General features: G+C 38.7%; 1 protein-coding gene across 3 annotated transcripts in view; it reads right to left on the bottom strand.

Moving 5' to 3' along the window:
• The window catches only part of ctnnd2a (catenin (cadherin-associated protein), delta 2a), a 452,693-nt gene that overhangs the window by 188,046 nt on the left and 249,647 nt on the right, over nt 1-15,000 (bottom strand). For all 3 annotated transcript variants that reach the window (XM_072689814.1, XM_072689834.1, XM_072689825.1), the window contains one exon: nt 11,136-11,376. In XM_072689814.1, the coding sequence (XP_072545915.1) occupies nt 11,136-11,376 (241 nt within the window). The remainder of the gene's footprint in view (nt 1-11,135; nt 11,377-15,000) is intronic.

Below are 15,000 nucleotides of genomic sequence, written 5' to 3'. Positions count from 1 at the left end.
CCAAATATGTATTCATTCAGAATCTGGAGGGTTTATCGCAGGAGCTTGGTGAAGAGCACAGTTCAGAACTGACTTAACTTAAGTTCATAAATGGGCGGCTCTAACAAAAAGCAACCTAATCACTCACAGTTTCATTACTCATCTAATTGCTACATTCCAATTAATAAATGCTACCATTTACTTTTTAATACACAAATAATCAATCATGATGACTTTTTATTTATGTATTGAATTATTTTGATTATTTATGACGTGTTTATTTCATAACTTCAGGTTACAAGGTATATGTTATTAGTAATGTGGTATTAATATATCCTTCATGATTTTAAGTGTTGATATTTTTAAATATACTGATTATCTGAAAACACCAACAAAGTGGTTGGTCATTCAAATGGTATTTTTTTAATGTAAATGTTTATTAAGTAAAGTATATGATATCAGTCAATATTGGTGATCCACAGTTGTTACAATATCTGTGAAAACATTAACAATAGCTTTTCAATATTAATTTTTTTTTCCCGTGGTATCTCTGGGATTCAAACTTGCAATATGCAATCGTAAAGGATAAAGGATAAAGGATAAAGGTGCACGTATTCGTCACTGTACAGTGTGGACTGTACAGCGAAATGTGTCCTCCGCATTTAACCCATCTGGTAGTGAACACACACTCAGGGACTACTGCAGTTTTGGACGTCCACATACATTTACTTTTCTATTTACAACCGTGCCAAAAAAAAACCCACTGGGATTCCATGTCAAAGGTGGTGTGACATATTACACAGAGTGAAACCTCCCCTTGGAGTTGTTTGTCAGTACAATTGCAGCAATGCTAATTTCTAACAGGCCAGTAGACCAGTATTGGGCTAGTGGTATGCGAACAGTGTTACAATAACAGATGTAAACAGAGCACACACCTGGCTGTAAAGATGGATATTTCTGGCAATATGCATTATTAACTTATATTGATGTCTTTAGTATCTTGCTGTAGTCATAAGGTAATAGTACATATCAAAATTGACATGTGACCAGAAACTAGCTGAATAGCCCTGTGTATTTTATTGCTGTAAATTGGAAGAGGCTGTCAATTTACTTACTTTATCTTGTACTTTCTGCTGTTAAGTACAAAATTGCAACATATAAAACTGCATTGGCTAATGTGACCAATTATCAGAATTTTTTAGCCACTTAAAATCAGAGCTGTCCACAACATCTGGTAGCACCTGGTAGCAATAATCTAATTATTAAGAAACGATTAGATAATCACTGTTTATTAGGACTGCATTTTTATTGTCTCATATGCAATTTCCTTTCCATTCAACTCTAGCGAAACATCTCTGCCAGTTCAACCAGAGGAAGGTGTGTGTTTCTCTATTTAGGATATGGCGCAGACGTTAAGGCACTCTGGAGCCAAAGTGATAATGACTGTGTTTAAAAGCAACTCCCGGCCCAAGCTCTGAATCAATAGAGCTGAAAAGGCGAAGGGCGCCTGGATTTGCAGAAAGTACACCCCCCATCTACTGCCCCCACACCCCTCCAATCTTCCGCCCCTCAGCTCTGCAGGTTCAGAGGAGCAGATCAATAAGCTCCACTCAATCACATTCATTTGTCTTCATTGACTCCCCTGCCTGACGCTCCAGGCCTCGTGTACACGCTCTCCGGAGCACACCGTGCAGCTCTCGCCCCTCATAATTCTGTTTATGCCCCGCACCGGCGTCTATAATGCGCTAATGCCCCATGATGGCTTTTCCCTCAAAGACAGAAGCTTTTCAACACGCACCACAAAGGCTGGAACACCACCGCAGCTTGGGGACCAGCAGACCTGGCTGTAGAGGAGGGGGTTTTATAGCTTACAATGAACGTTAGTTCAAATTTTTTACGGTGCCATAATCATTAACAAGACTAACAAAGCATGCTAATGTGTTGTAATGTGCTTTAATCACAGCATACTGTGGACAGGGGTCCTAAATGCAAATTTCCATCCAGGTCCATTGTATTTAGAGGCTGGAATTAGTGAACTGTAAGTAGCAAGTACAATTATCTGCCTGTAGGTTTTTCCAGCCAAACTAGAACATGACATAAGTGTAAATGTCTACATATGCACTGATCAATCCTATAATATGGACACCACTACATCTAATTGAAAAATATTAGGCATACATTTCATAACTTAACCATTAGAGTCACTGGATGTGAAAGTGGTTTGATGTGAAAGAGTTCTTCATGCACTTAGCAAGTCTGAATTGTTCACAGTGGTGGTGATAGGAACCAGCTTCTAAAAGTTACATTACAGACAGTTCTTACATAGAATGGTAAAAAAAAAACACTGCATGATGCCCAAAGCATTATTTTACAAGATTCTTAAAAATGGCATATCAAATATTTTTAAATACATGCAGGGTGCTGTAGTGCAAAATAGTTCCTAAAGAAAACACATAAATCTAAACATTAAATAAAATATATTTGTTTAGTAGTAAGAAATATTTGTTTAGTAAGTATTGTGACTCCTGGTTCCTATCAGCACTATGTTAAGCAACTAGCCTGTATGTTTCCCTACAGTCAGTTGTTTCACAACTACACTAAATGATTTTATTTACCATTATTGATTTTATTTAATAATTTTATTTATTTCAAAGAATGGGTGGAATGCCCCTTTAAATCGTCTGCTGCAATCATATTAGTTTACACTGAAAAATATAATGATTATTTGATTATGAGACTAAAATGGCATTACTGATGATGGTACATGCACACTACTACGGGGTGATATACCATTTATATAGATTTATACATGAGTTACATGTATAAATAATAGTAATGACTTACATCAGTGGTGCTAAAAGGAATCAATTTCACGCACAAGGACCGCCTGGTATTTAGGCTACCTGTAAGGTTTCAATGCATGCACATTCAACTACTCAGTGAGCAACAGGGAGATTGATTCTGAGGTTCTGAGGTGCAATGTTATCAATAAAACGCTGAATACTTGCCTATCCTACAGCATGCGTTTCAAACAACAGGCCTGAAAAACAACAGCAGCAGACTAAATAATGGACTGCACTACATTATTATATACTATATTAAATATATAGCACAGGTAAACATTTACATTTATGGCATTTAGCTGACGCTCTTATCCAGATTGACCTACAAGGTTACTTGTATTACAGATATAGGCCAATGTAGTGTTAGGAGTCTTGCCCAAGGACTCTTATTGGTGTAGCACAGCACAGTCACCCAAACCAGGAATCAAACGCTGGTCTCCCACAGGGTGTAATAGCTTACTGGCAGGTAGTGGTGTTATCTGTTGCGCCACACCAACCACGCCGTAACAAAACATGCAGTAAGATCAGCAAGGTCAGCAAAGCTAACAACAGACTACCGCATTTAGTAGCATCATCATAAGCGTCATACAACTGCAAAACCAAACCAAGCTGCTATACCGTAAATGATGGCAGTATTTGATTCACAAAATTCACAAAATCAAGATATGCAGAAATGAGAACAAATGGATCCGGACGCCAGACCTCACACCAAATTATGATTCTAAAAACAAATTAAAATAAGGGCACTGAAAGCATGGATTATAAGAAGAAACTGTTGTTTAACCCTTAACGCAGAATGTATTATTCAGTAGCTACAGGGATTTCTGTAGAAACTGGTGAGGCTCTTCTTTGATAGTTGAAGTTTGTTTTAATACTTTTGGCCAGTCTGTGCCCATTCACTTTTTAAGGTGTTAAACTAACCCAGTGAACCTGAGAACTGAATCTGCACCAGTCTGAATGCACAACCAAAGGATCACTGTAAAAGCATATTCTGAAGACCAAGATCTCAAACATTGACCCTCTGACCTGCTGGACTTGACATATGAGACAGCCAGATGAGACAATGCAATAGTATTCCTACCTGTTTGAAGTTCATTCTGTGTTTCCTGCTTATTCACTTGCTAACACACAAAATAAGCTAAATCCAACATTTTCTACAATCATAGCAGAAACATGGAACTTGCAATTGACAACAGCTAGCGACATTAACACCAATCATCGTCCTTCAAATGTCCTTCAAATTTTATTATCAAGAAAAAATCATAAAATACAAATTAGTCACTGACAGAACATCATGTTACTTTTTTCATGGTGGCATTTCTGTTGTTTTTAGCTTATTGATGCCATTTTGTGCAATTTAAAGATGATGTCAGGACCCGACAGTTAACTTTTGAATATTCTAAAAGAACAATTTTAAATAAACAATATAAATGAAAAGAAAAAAAAAAAAAAAAAAAAAAAAAAAAAAATATATATATATATATATATATATATAAAATCATGTGCAGAGTGTAGAGAAACCTATATATTTCTTGAGAATAATCTTGAGAGTGTTAAACATAATTTTGTGAGCATACATGCTAACAACATTAGTGCTACCAACACAGCAATCAAATACACCAACAGCACTGCCTCTAAATGTGTTAAAGCAGGATGTTATAAGTCAGAGGTTACTGTAAGACTGATTTATGATTGTATATGATTTCTTTCACACATGTATTTGCCTCCATCCAGCAAGATCTAACAACTGTGGAAAAGGACTGCAGTCACTTTAGTAATAATGGCGATTATGTAGTAATTGTGACAGGCCTACATTTAACATGCCTTCACTTGCTAAAATATAATTCTGCCAAACAGAACTACAAACACAGAGCGTAATCAACTCCACTGTGTGCTTCTCTCTCACTGGCATTCCTCACGTCCCCAGTACACCTCCTGCACTCTGCTGAGAGAAAAAAAGGTCAGAAAATGTCATGCTTTGTCAGTCCATGACGCTAAACGGCTCACCTGAAGGCACTCTCTGGCCTAACACACCTTCACAAAAAAAGTCAACACTTTCACAAGTGCTGTAGTGCTAAACATGTGCCATGGGCTCCGAGCGCCTCAAAGTAAAACACAAAACCACCACTGACAACACTACCAGCAAACCCTTTGTTCCTCTAAGTCCAGACGAAGCTCAAACACAGTGGGGAGCATACACCCACCATTAGAACTCTGGCCAGCATTTTTCTTATTTCCACTGTGTTAACCATATCTCACCTACTGTCTCGCCAGAGTTACACTCACATACACTGGCTTTGTCTACTTTAGCTGATGAAAAAAGGTTCCGAGAGGTTACAGCACATGCAGGTCCAGAATGGACGCAGAAATGCATTTTAGGAATGGATCAGCATGAGCAATGAGAAAATTTCTTCCTCTTGATATAAGGTAGTTTCTTCTTGCAAACGCCACCGGCTTGCTCAAAAGAGGCTCAGACTCATAAATCTGGTTTGTGATAACACTTGTTGCGGAAGCTGTATATGAATACATTAGAATTGGAGATTTCTGTGTATGCCGTCCTTTCTGTCACTGCATTAAAGAAGATCCATGCTGTTGGATACTATTTTTCAATAAGTATCAATAAAGACTGACGGAAGTATTAAGTATATTTCTATCAATGTGATTAAAAAAGCAGTCTGAGCAGAAACGCTCCTTATAACTTCAACCTGAACGGGTCAGAGAAAACTGCTGAAGGCTAAACGATGGCCATTTTGGTCACATCACAGGAACAATTCATTCAAAATGGTCCATTTTGGCAGCCAGGTTTACATATATAGGCAGGGGAGTGGCTGGTGTAGACTAGTGGGTAACACTCATCAATATCCTTCAGAGTCCTTGGTCAAGACTCCTAATGCTATGTTCGCCTACCTGTGTAACATGATTAAAATGTTATTTGCTCTGGATGAAAGCATCCAAATGCATATATATATATATATATATATATATATATATATATATATATATATATATATATATATAATACACAGCCAAACGGCATACATGTAAATGTGTTCTTAAATATAAACAGTGTGTAGCTACTGTATCACTACTACTCATTACCTTTGCAAAAAGTACTTACTATTTATTTTGCAAAAGTGAGGAAAATACAGTTTGATATTGGCCATCTAATACATAATTTGTCAAATCTCCTAAGGATAGTTTTTTTTATTTGTTTATTCCGTAGAAAAGTAAATGTGATAACATCATAGACAAAGTGTTTCCATGGCGATCTATCCACAGACTGGATTTCTGCCTCCTAGAGAATCATCTAAGCTTTCCGTTTGCTGCCATGTTTTTTGTCACTGAATAAAACATTTCCCACAACTAGTGCGTGAGCTCATTTAGAGTGTCATTTGAGGTTGTAGATGCCTTACATTCCTATTCCTATTGTTTAAAAAGGTTGTTTGATACACAAACCAAATAACCATCTATCTATATGATACCCAACAAAATCACTGAGACATTGCACTTTTATTGGTGAAGAAGAATTTAAAAGGCAGCGATTAATAGGTTAAATAAATAAAGAAGAGACGTAATTCAGGCCTGAATTGGAATTGTGTAACACATGAAAACAAGTGCCACTCAATGGTGGTGGTGATAGCCACATCTCATGTCCTTCACATTCGCTCACAGATCCATTACAGGATAAACGACTCCCATCACCACCTTTCTGTAGCCCTCGTACTTTAATAGAGCAAAGAGCTCTTTAGTCCACCTTGAACCCAGTGCTTTACACACTTCCCACTCTTCAGCTTTGCGAACAAAGCTCAGGAGGCTGCAGAGAGCACAGACTGGTTTAGATGATTAAGATGGATAAAGACTAGCTACTGATATCTATTATTTCTATGGTGGCACCTACACTTACACTACACTAGTCAAAAGAGGTTATTTATATTACTAAACAAATTCTATATTGTACTAAAGGCTGCTAGTACTTGTAACAGTGGGACACTTATAAGTGATATACAGAACCACTTCTATCTTCTTCTATATAGAAAGGTGTTTTTTTTACCAATACAATGAATCCATTTAACCAGGCAAAGAACCATTTAAGCCTCCAAATGGTCTCTTAGTTGTCATGGTTCTATATATATATATATATATAGAACCTTTGCCTTCACTAAAAGAAAACCAGCAACCACAAGCAAGTGTAGCCCAAAGACCACAAAGTAAATTTGAGTAAAAATTCCACTGGTTTCAATCTACTGTTGCATTACCAATTCGGACAGAATTAGTATTACGGGGGGGTGGGGGTTAGAGTGGCTACTCGACTGTTGCCTCCAAAAACATGTATGTAGGCTAAATGTTATACTACACAATGACTTACCTGAAGGCATTGCACCTTTGCCACCAGCTTGCTCAAAAGTGGCTCAGACCCATAAATCTGGTTTGTGATAACACTTGTTGCGGAAGCTGTATATGAATACATTAGAATTGAACTGAACTGGAATTGGACATTTCTGTGTATGCCATCCTTTCTGTCACTGCATTAAAGAAGATCCATGCTGTTGGATACTATTTTTCAATAAGTATCAATAAAGACTGACTGAAGTATTAAGTATATTTCTTTCTATGATTAAAAAGCTGTCTAAGCTGAAACACTCCTTATAACTTCAACCTGAACGGGTCAGAGAAAACTGCTAAAGGCTAAACAATGGTCATTTTGGTCACATCACAGAAACAATTCATTTAAAAACGTCCATTTTGGCAGCCAGGTTTCCATATATAGGCAGTGTAGACTAGTGGGTAACACTCATCAATAAGAGTCCTTGGTCAAGACTCCTAATGCTATGTTTGCCTACTTGTGTAACATGATTAAGATGTTATTCACTATTGAACTACTGAGTAGTTTTTTGGCTCGTGCTGTACATCAGATTTGAATGCCCTGAGGTATCTGTACCATGCATGGCGAAACTAAATGCCTTCTCCAGCACCTCCATGCTTGAGAAGAAAATGCGAAAAAACTAATTTTCCACAGGATCAGGATCCTGATTCGCACTGGATTGATATAACCCTAGGTTAATTTAATGGCTTATTTTACAGAAGGTAAAAGGTGCCCGAATCTTTACTGAGGCGGGAGGGTGCATTAAAAAAAAAAAAGACAGACAACAGTCTATTGTCACACCTTTGATCTGCTTCATTTAAATAACATCGGTGCTTGCAAATATATCTACGCCGATGGGCGTGGTGGTCTAGAAAAGGTGTGTTCAGGTAAATTTCTGGCGTATTGCTATCTTGGCAACGGGAAACACAGGTGTTCCACTGACTGAAAACAACCTAGGCAGACGTCAACAGTCAGACGCTCACGGCTATCTTGGCAGTGAATTGAACAGGCGCATGCCCAACGCACGTACACCCCCGCTTTGTGCCATTGAAATAGCAATCCACCAAAGTCAGACCGCACCTGACTCTTAAAGGGGATTGCAAGTGACACACTGAATGGTTTATTGCATGTTATGCCCAAAGCACAGCCATACTTAATTAAAAGACTTAGTACATGCCTTTTGCATGTTTTGAGCCGCGCAAGGCATACTTTTCCCGTCATTATGATAGCAAAGACACACTGACACTCCTTAAATCAAAATGTGTAGTGCACAGTTGACAGCTCGCCAAGAGACTGTTAAACTAGGGCCCTTCATACCTGTAGCTAATTTTTTATATATTTCTATATACCAGAATTTGTAACTTATTTTAAGCAATAGTTTCTGGCCAACCCAAAAAATCAGAGCACCAATCTAGAAGTTTCTGCCTCTGCTGTGTCTTATTGGACTGGAGCTGTAATGTTAAACCAGCATCATGATTAGAGCTCAAGGTAAGCCACAGCACACAGCTTTTAGTGTTTTAATTAGAAAAGTTACCTAAACCATGTTCAAGTTAATGTGCAGTAATTAAGTCAGTAAAACAGGCTTTTTAGTCAGAGTATGCTTGTGTTCCCTTTGGTATAACAAGACATTTGTTTAGCAAAGAGCATCAGTATTCAAGAAGCATGGGTTCACTTACTTGACTAATGCTAAGGTAAATGTCATCTGATACTGCGACACTGTATAGAATAGAGCGACACTGAATTTTATCTACACAGCCCAGCCTTAGCATTATCCCATTTTTCTTCAATTAATAGTGCATAATTAATATACATCAATCAATATACAAAGTTGAGGCAAGACAAAAGCAGGGGAACATTAATGACCAAACCAACTATGTGTTTACCCACTGAATACACACAGACAAAACGGCCAAGCTGTGCTCTAGCTGCTCAGCAAAACTTGTCAGTAGGCAAAAAAGAGCTCCGTGGGGATGGGCATCAGAAGACTGGCTAGCAAAGGCAGACATCATTACGCCGGCTCTCCTCACCAGCCTTCATCAGACAAGCCGTCCTCAGCTTTCACAACCACCTGCACCGAGCATGACCCATCAGCGCTAATTAGCTACAGCATTTCAGAAGGCCTCAGAAGCATCCCCCACTGTGGCACGCTTCAGATGGAGGGATCGTGGTTCTGTCTGACCCTGATGTGGAAACACCACACTCCAATTAAAAACCAACTGCAGCTGCAGATACTACGGAGCATGACTTAATTAACAAACTTGTGACAAAATGACAAAATACACTAATGCATCAGGAGTTCAACTACATCTGAGTAAGTCCGAAATAACATGCATGCGCTCGCGGAGTGCATGTGGACAGTGCAAGTACGTTGCACTTTTAAAAGGTCTGTGTCACGGACAATTGAATTTACCTCACTGTTTTGAAACTATATGGCTGAGTTATTATGTAAATTACTTTTAAATGTTGTAAGCAGGCCTTTTTGAATTCACATGCTAAATTAAAAAAGGCTCATTTTGAAGTTGGGAACAAAACCAACACGGCCACATATTCAGCATGTTTAGCAAATTAGCTCCTGCCACTTAATGTTGAAGTTATTAAGAGTGTTTCAGCCTGAGAAATGAGTCACAAATTTGCACAATCATGCACATTATTGGTGCATCAACCCACACTCCTGTTGCCTGCATTAAAAAAAAAAAGTAGGATATGGGCCCAGTAGAAGAAAAGGCCAAGGTTATTGTGGAGAAAAATGAACTGTATATGTTTATATGCAGGAGAGTTTGTGTCAAACCCAACAAGAACGTGCCCCCTATAGAATGAACTTTATCTAATCCTGATCTAAGTTTAGTCATTTATTAAACTCTTCAAACTTCAAACAAATCAACCAAGCAGAAGGAACCTAAAACTGCTTTCAAAACTGCTTTGTTTGCTTATTTTCTGCACGGTCATGTCTGCACAGGTTCACTACTGTAGCGAGACAGATGGATAATCAACACAGAGCTGATTTTCTTACTAATATTGATCCAGTGAGAGAAATATTAAGAAAGATTGCTATCCTGCTCCCTCCATGGTAATCACACATGAAATTGCTTATAGATCAGCGACTGCGTTGCATAATGATTAAGTGGATGCCGTGCTCTCCATCAAAACATAGGAAAACAAAATCTATGCTCCTGGAACTCTGGTAGGAACCAATGATTTTCAGCATGTTGCTTCAGTTCAAAACAGCTGTGCACAAAGGGTACAGTAAACATTCTCAAGCTTGCAGAGCGGTGACTGTGCTATTGACATCTCCCAACAAAACCGAAGGACGCGCAATCTGACAAGATGTCCTCTCCGCCACCAACCAACAACCACAGTATGAAAGGAAACACAAGCAAGAGAAACGCATCCTCTAAAGCCATTTTTTGACCATCTAGCCGGTGCCATGTCCTGCTGAGATGAGATCAATAGGTGCACAGTTAGCCTTCAACAGCAGCACAGACCAGCAGGAGAATAAAGATTGAATGGTGCCTTGAGTCTGTTTTCCATTGCAGGGCCAAACGGTTTTAAGCACTGAGAATAATCGTTCTACCTGGACAAGCCAAACAACATTTATGGTAGCACAACCATGCTCCCTACAGCAGCACTGTTCAGGTGGGGTTGACCGATGCTTGTGATGCCAAAGCAGATGCCTTTATGCACTTTATTTAGTGAATTCTTGCTCCAAACAATCAGTCAATGTGGTTTGTCTATGGCATCTTTATTCTTAAGAGTGCACTGGTGACTAACCCTTGCTAAGTTTTTGTTTCCCACTGGACTGATACAATTGGTGCATGGAACTGGTGCACAGACACAGGAAAGTGGCCAGCCAATGGGAGTGCAGCTGACCGACAGCTATGGCCACCTCAACATACAATATGAAAGCACCTCATACTACTAAAGCGTAAAAGCAGTCGGAATTGTCGACTTACCTTGGGTCCTTCTGGATGCTGTCTATGGAGGGTGAACGGGCCAGGTTGCCCTCTGGAGGCAGGGCAGGGCCGGACTTGCTGTAGGGAGACTCCACAGATGAGCAGTACTGCAGGGTCCGGTAAGGGTCGGTGTAGTTGGAGGCAGGGCCAGACGTGTAGCCGGCCCGTGGGTACGTCCCGGTGGCATTCTGACTTCCTGTTCGCTGCAAGGGTACGGAGTCAACACCAGGGGAGGACGGGGCTATGGCAGGAGAGTAGGGACAAAGCAAAAAATTCAGGACCTGCTCACAGAATTGGTTGACTAGGTCTAGGTAGAAGACGCAATGGTAAGACGTTGAGTGAGAACAAATGATGGAGCAATGAGAATGAGAGAGGGACATAGGGGCAAGAGGGAAGCAGGAAGGAGTCAGAACAGATTGACAGTTATGCAAGGACAAAACAAGTTTTGAAATTTTAATAACATTACACTTTTGTATCAGCCAGAACTGTTACTGCAAGCCAAAACTAACTTTAAGTCAAAATTAGTTATTTATCATTTCATTTTTTCACCAAATTCAGATCTGGACTGCAACTAGACCATGGCAGAAGATTTTGATTATTCATTATTCTAAAACAAGGTAAAGTTTCTGCCCCTTTTAAATAGGTTGATAGCAGGTACTACTCCGCCCCTCCATCCAACTTTTGAATTTTAACAGGATATCCTGTCACCTCGGAAGCAATGTCATGTGATGGTAAAGGCAATGTTAGGATTGCATCACATATAAAGTGTGTCACTCTGGTGCTTTCATGAAAAATATTGTATGAATTAAATTATATGTGATTTCGATATTATGATGTAGCCTTTTGCTATCTTGTGCATGTCTAAATCTTTACCTCAGATTTTCTTAGAATGTTCTTTGGTCTTCATTTTCTTTCTTGACTATCTTTTGGGTTTGCAGTCTGACTAATGGAACTTTAATTAAGGTGTATTTTATTGTAATGTAGTGTCCACTTTGGAAAGTTTGATTCCTGGATTTTAACATTTAAAAATAAAATACATTTTTATGAATAAATTCACAGAAAATATCAAGGTTCCATATGTAATCCAGGGTAATCCAATGAAGTATAAGAGGGCTGGATACTTTTACAAGGCACTGTAGATATCTGTAGACCGAGCTGTAAGATGTTTTATTTCACCCCGGCTAATGATTCCTTTGACCTACCTGATGATGTTGTTACTGGTCTCTAGAACATCATATAGCATGGTCAACCACACTATTTTTTTACACAGTGTTAAGAGTGTTGTTGACATCCATGGGACCTCTCAAAAGTGGTTTGATACATATCTCAAAGATGAAACGTTTTCCCTTAACACTGGCAAAAGGCTCCATTGTAGGCCCTGTTTTAGTTTAGTTGCTGCATATGCTTCCCTTTGAGTCAATCTTTCAGAAAGACAAGACCTCTTACCACTGCTGCTGATGATAAACAGTTATATCTTCTGCTAAAGACTTGTGATTATAGCTCTTTGTCTAAATATCTGGATTGTCTCAGGGATATTTTCAAGGATTTCCTTGTTTTGTTCAGTTGACAAAATGAAAGTTATTGGTTTTGTAACCCTGACTGTGCTAAAGCGCAGGCTGAGAAAACTGGTCCTTTGTCAAATAACATGCAGAGTAAAACATCTTGCCAATGTTCTTGATTCTACTTTATAAATTGACAAACAGGTAAATGCAGTGGTGAGGGTTAGCCCCCACATTCCCCTACTCTAGAGCTATTGCAACATTTATATGCATGTATGAACATGAGAACCTTTATTCATGCTTTTTTCCTTTGGCAATCAATTACTGTAACTCACTTTATTTGGGTCTCGGTCAGTCAACCCAGTCTAGCCTGCAGCTCAAAATGCAGGGGCTACAACAACTAATACAAGACAAAGGGAAAGTATTTCTCTGGTCCTGGCCTTCCTCCTTTGGTTACCGAGAAGTATAGGACACAGAATAAAAGTTTACTGCTTGTTTTAAAATTGCTTTACGGCACAGCCCCAAGCTATACTTCTGATCTTCCACTTCTAGATTTTAATGTTCTTCAAATCAGTTGCTGTTATCGATTCTTTGGTGTCGGTTCAGATTAAAAGGCGGTCAATCTTTTTTGCTGTGGCAACTCCCAAATTTTAAAAAAGCCTACCTTTCTTTAAAAGATCTTTCCCACACCAGATATTTGTGATGGCTCCTCACAAAGCTGCTTGATTAAAAGCAAAGGCTGCATCAAGCCAAAAAAGTGGATAAACCTAACAACCCAAACCTGATATGTTCACTATGATACTGTTATTATATTGTTTCTTGTCATTCATTATTGCATTTTGATGTCTTCCCTTTCACTCAAAAATATGAATAAAAGCTATAAATGGAATATGACAAAGTTAAGAGCTTCTGTAAAAGGCCTGAAATAAAAAGAGATGGCTCTGCCTAGTCACTGTAGTGTGTGTGATATAATTCAGCTTAAAGAACTGCTAACCCATGAGTAATTGGTTGCCAGTGGAAACATAGAAGAGCACTATTTTTAGGTTTTAGTCCTTTATAGGTGTTCATTCTCAGTTTCTCTCGCCGTTATCAGTGATAAATTAGCACAGCATCCTGTATACATGGAGTGACAGGTCAGCTGAATAAGGATGACACAAAGATTGTAGGAAGAAACTCAAGAGATAACATCATAAGTCATTTCGCTGCACAAGATGAACTTCTTTATAGACCTACAGCAGAATCAAGAACGACCCCAGAGGGAGTTTGCTGCCATTTTAAGGAAAACTATCGAGGCTTGAGGTATCGGATAGTATCCATTTCTCTGTTATGGTAATGGGGCAGTCATTGTCTGGCCTGTGCAGACAGCTGCAACGCTCGAGCCCATAAATCTAAACGCTGAGGCAATCGATAGGCGGAAGCAGCTGGAGTCTAAGCCTTCACCACTACACACTGAAGAGTGTCTGCACTTAAAAAAAAGGGAAAGCATTATATTTACTTGCTTCAAATGTGTACAACATTTCTACATGATAAAAGTATATTACATCAACATAACTACTGCCAATAATATACCATTGAGTGGATCTACCCCATCCTTGTGATACTGTAAATCCCTAGTATTTTAACAGGGCAAGTATGTAACAAAATGCAGAGAATGGGAATATGTATTCAGAATGTAAAAATTACATAAAGATAAAAAAATCAATCAGTTAAATAAAAAATAAATCTCACTAAGCTCTACTAAAGCATGAGTAGACTGATAAATCACTGTGCTGCTCAGTTATTTATCTCAGTGTTACTGAGCTCTACTAAAGCATGAGTAGACTGATAAATCACTGTGCAGATCAGTAATTTTTCTCAGTGTTACTGAGCTCTACTAAAGCCTGAGTAGACTGATAAATCACTGTGCTGATCAGTAATTTTTCTCAGTGTTACTGAGCTCTACTAAAGCCTGAGTAGACTGATAAATCACTGTGCTGATCAGTAATTTATCTCAGTGTTACTGAGCTCTACTAAAGCATGAGTAGACTGATAAATCACTGTGCTGATCAGTTATTTATCTCAGTGTTACTGAACTCTACTAAAGCCTGAGTAGACTGATAAATCACTGTGCTGATCAGTTATTTATCACAGTGTTACTGAGCTCTGCTAAAGCCTGAGTAGACTGATAAATCACTGTGCTGATCAGTTATTTATCTCAGTGTTACTGAGCTCTACTAAAGCATGAGTAGACTGATAAATCACTGTGCTGATCAGTTATTTATCTCAGTGTTACTGAGCTCTACTAAAGCATGAGTAGACTGATAAATCACTGTGCTGATCAGTTATTTATATCAGTGTTACTGAACTCTACTAAAGCAGTAGACTGA

Source organism: Salminus brasiliensis, chromosome 1 (genome assembly GCF_030463535.1).
Source record: "Salminus brasiliensis chromosome 1, fSalBra1.hap2, whole genome shotgun sequence".
NCBI classification, from domain to species: Eukaryota; Metazoa; Chordata; class Actinopteri; order Characiformes; family Bryconidae; genus Salminus; species Salminus brasiliensis.
The sequence above is the reverse complement of the archived record's forward strand: the minus strand, read 5'-3'. Positions and strand labels throughout refer to the sequence as shown.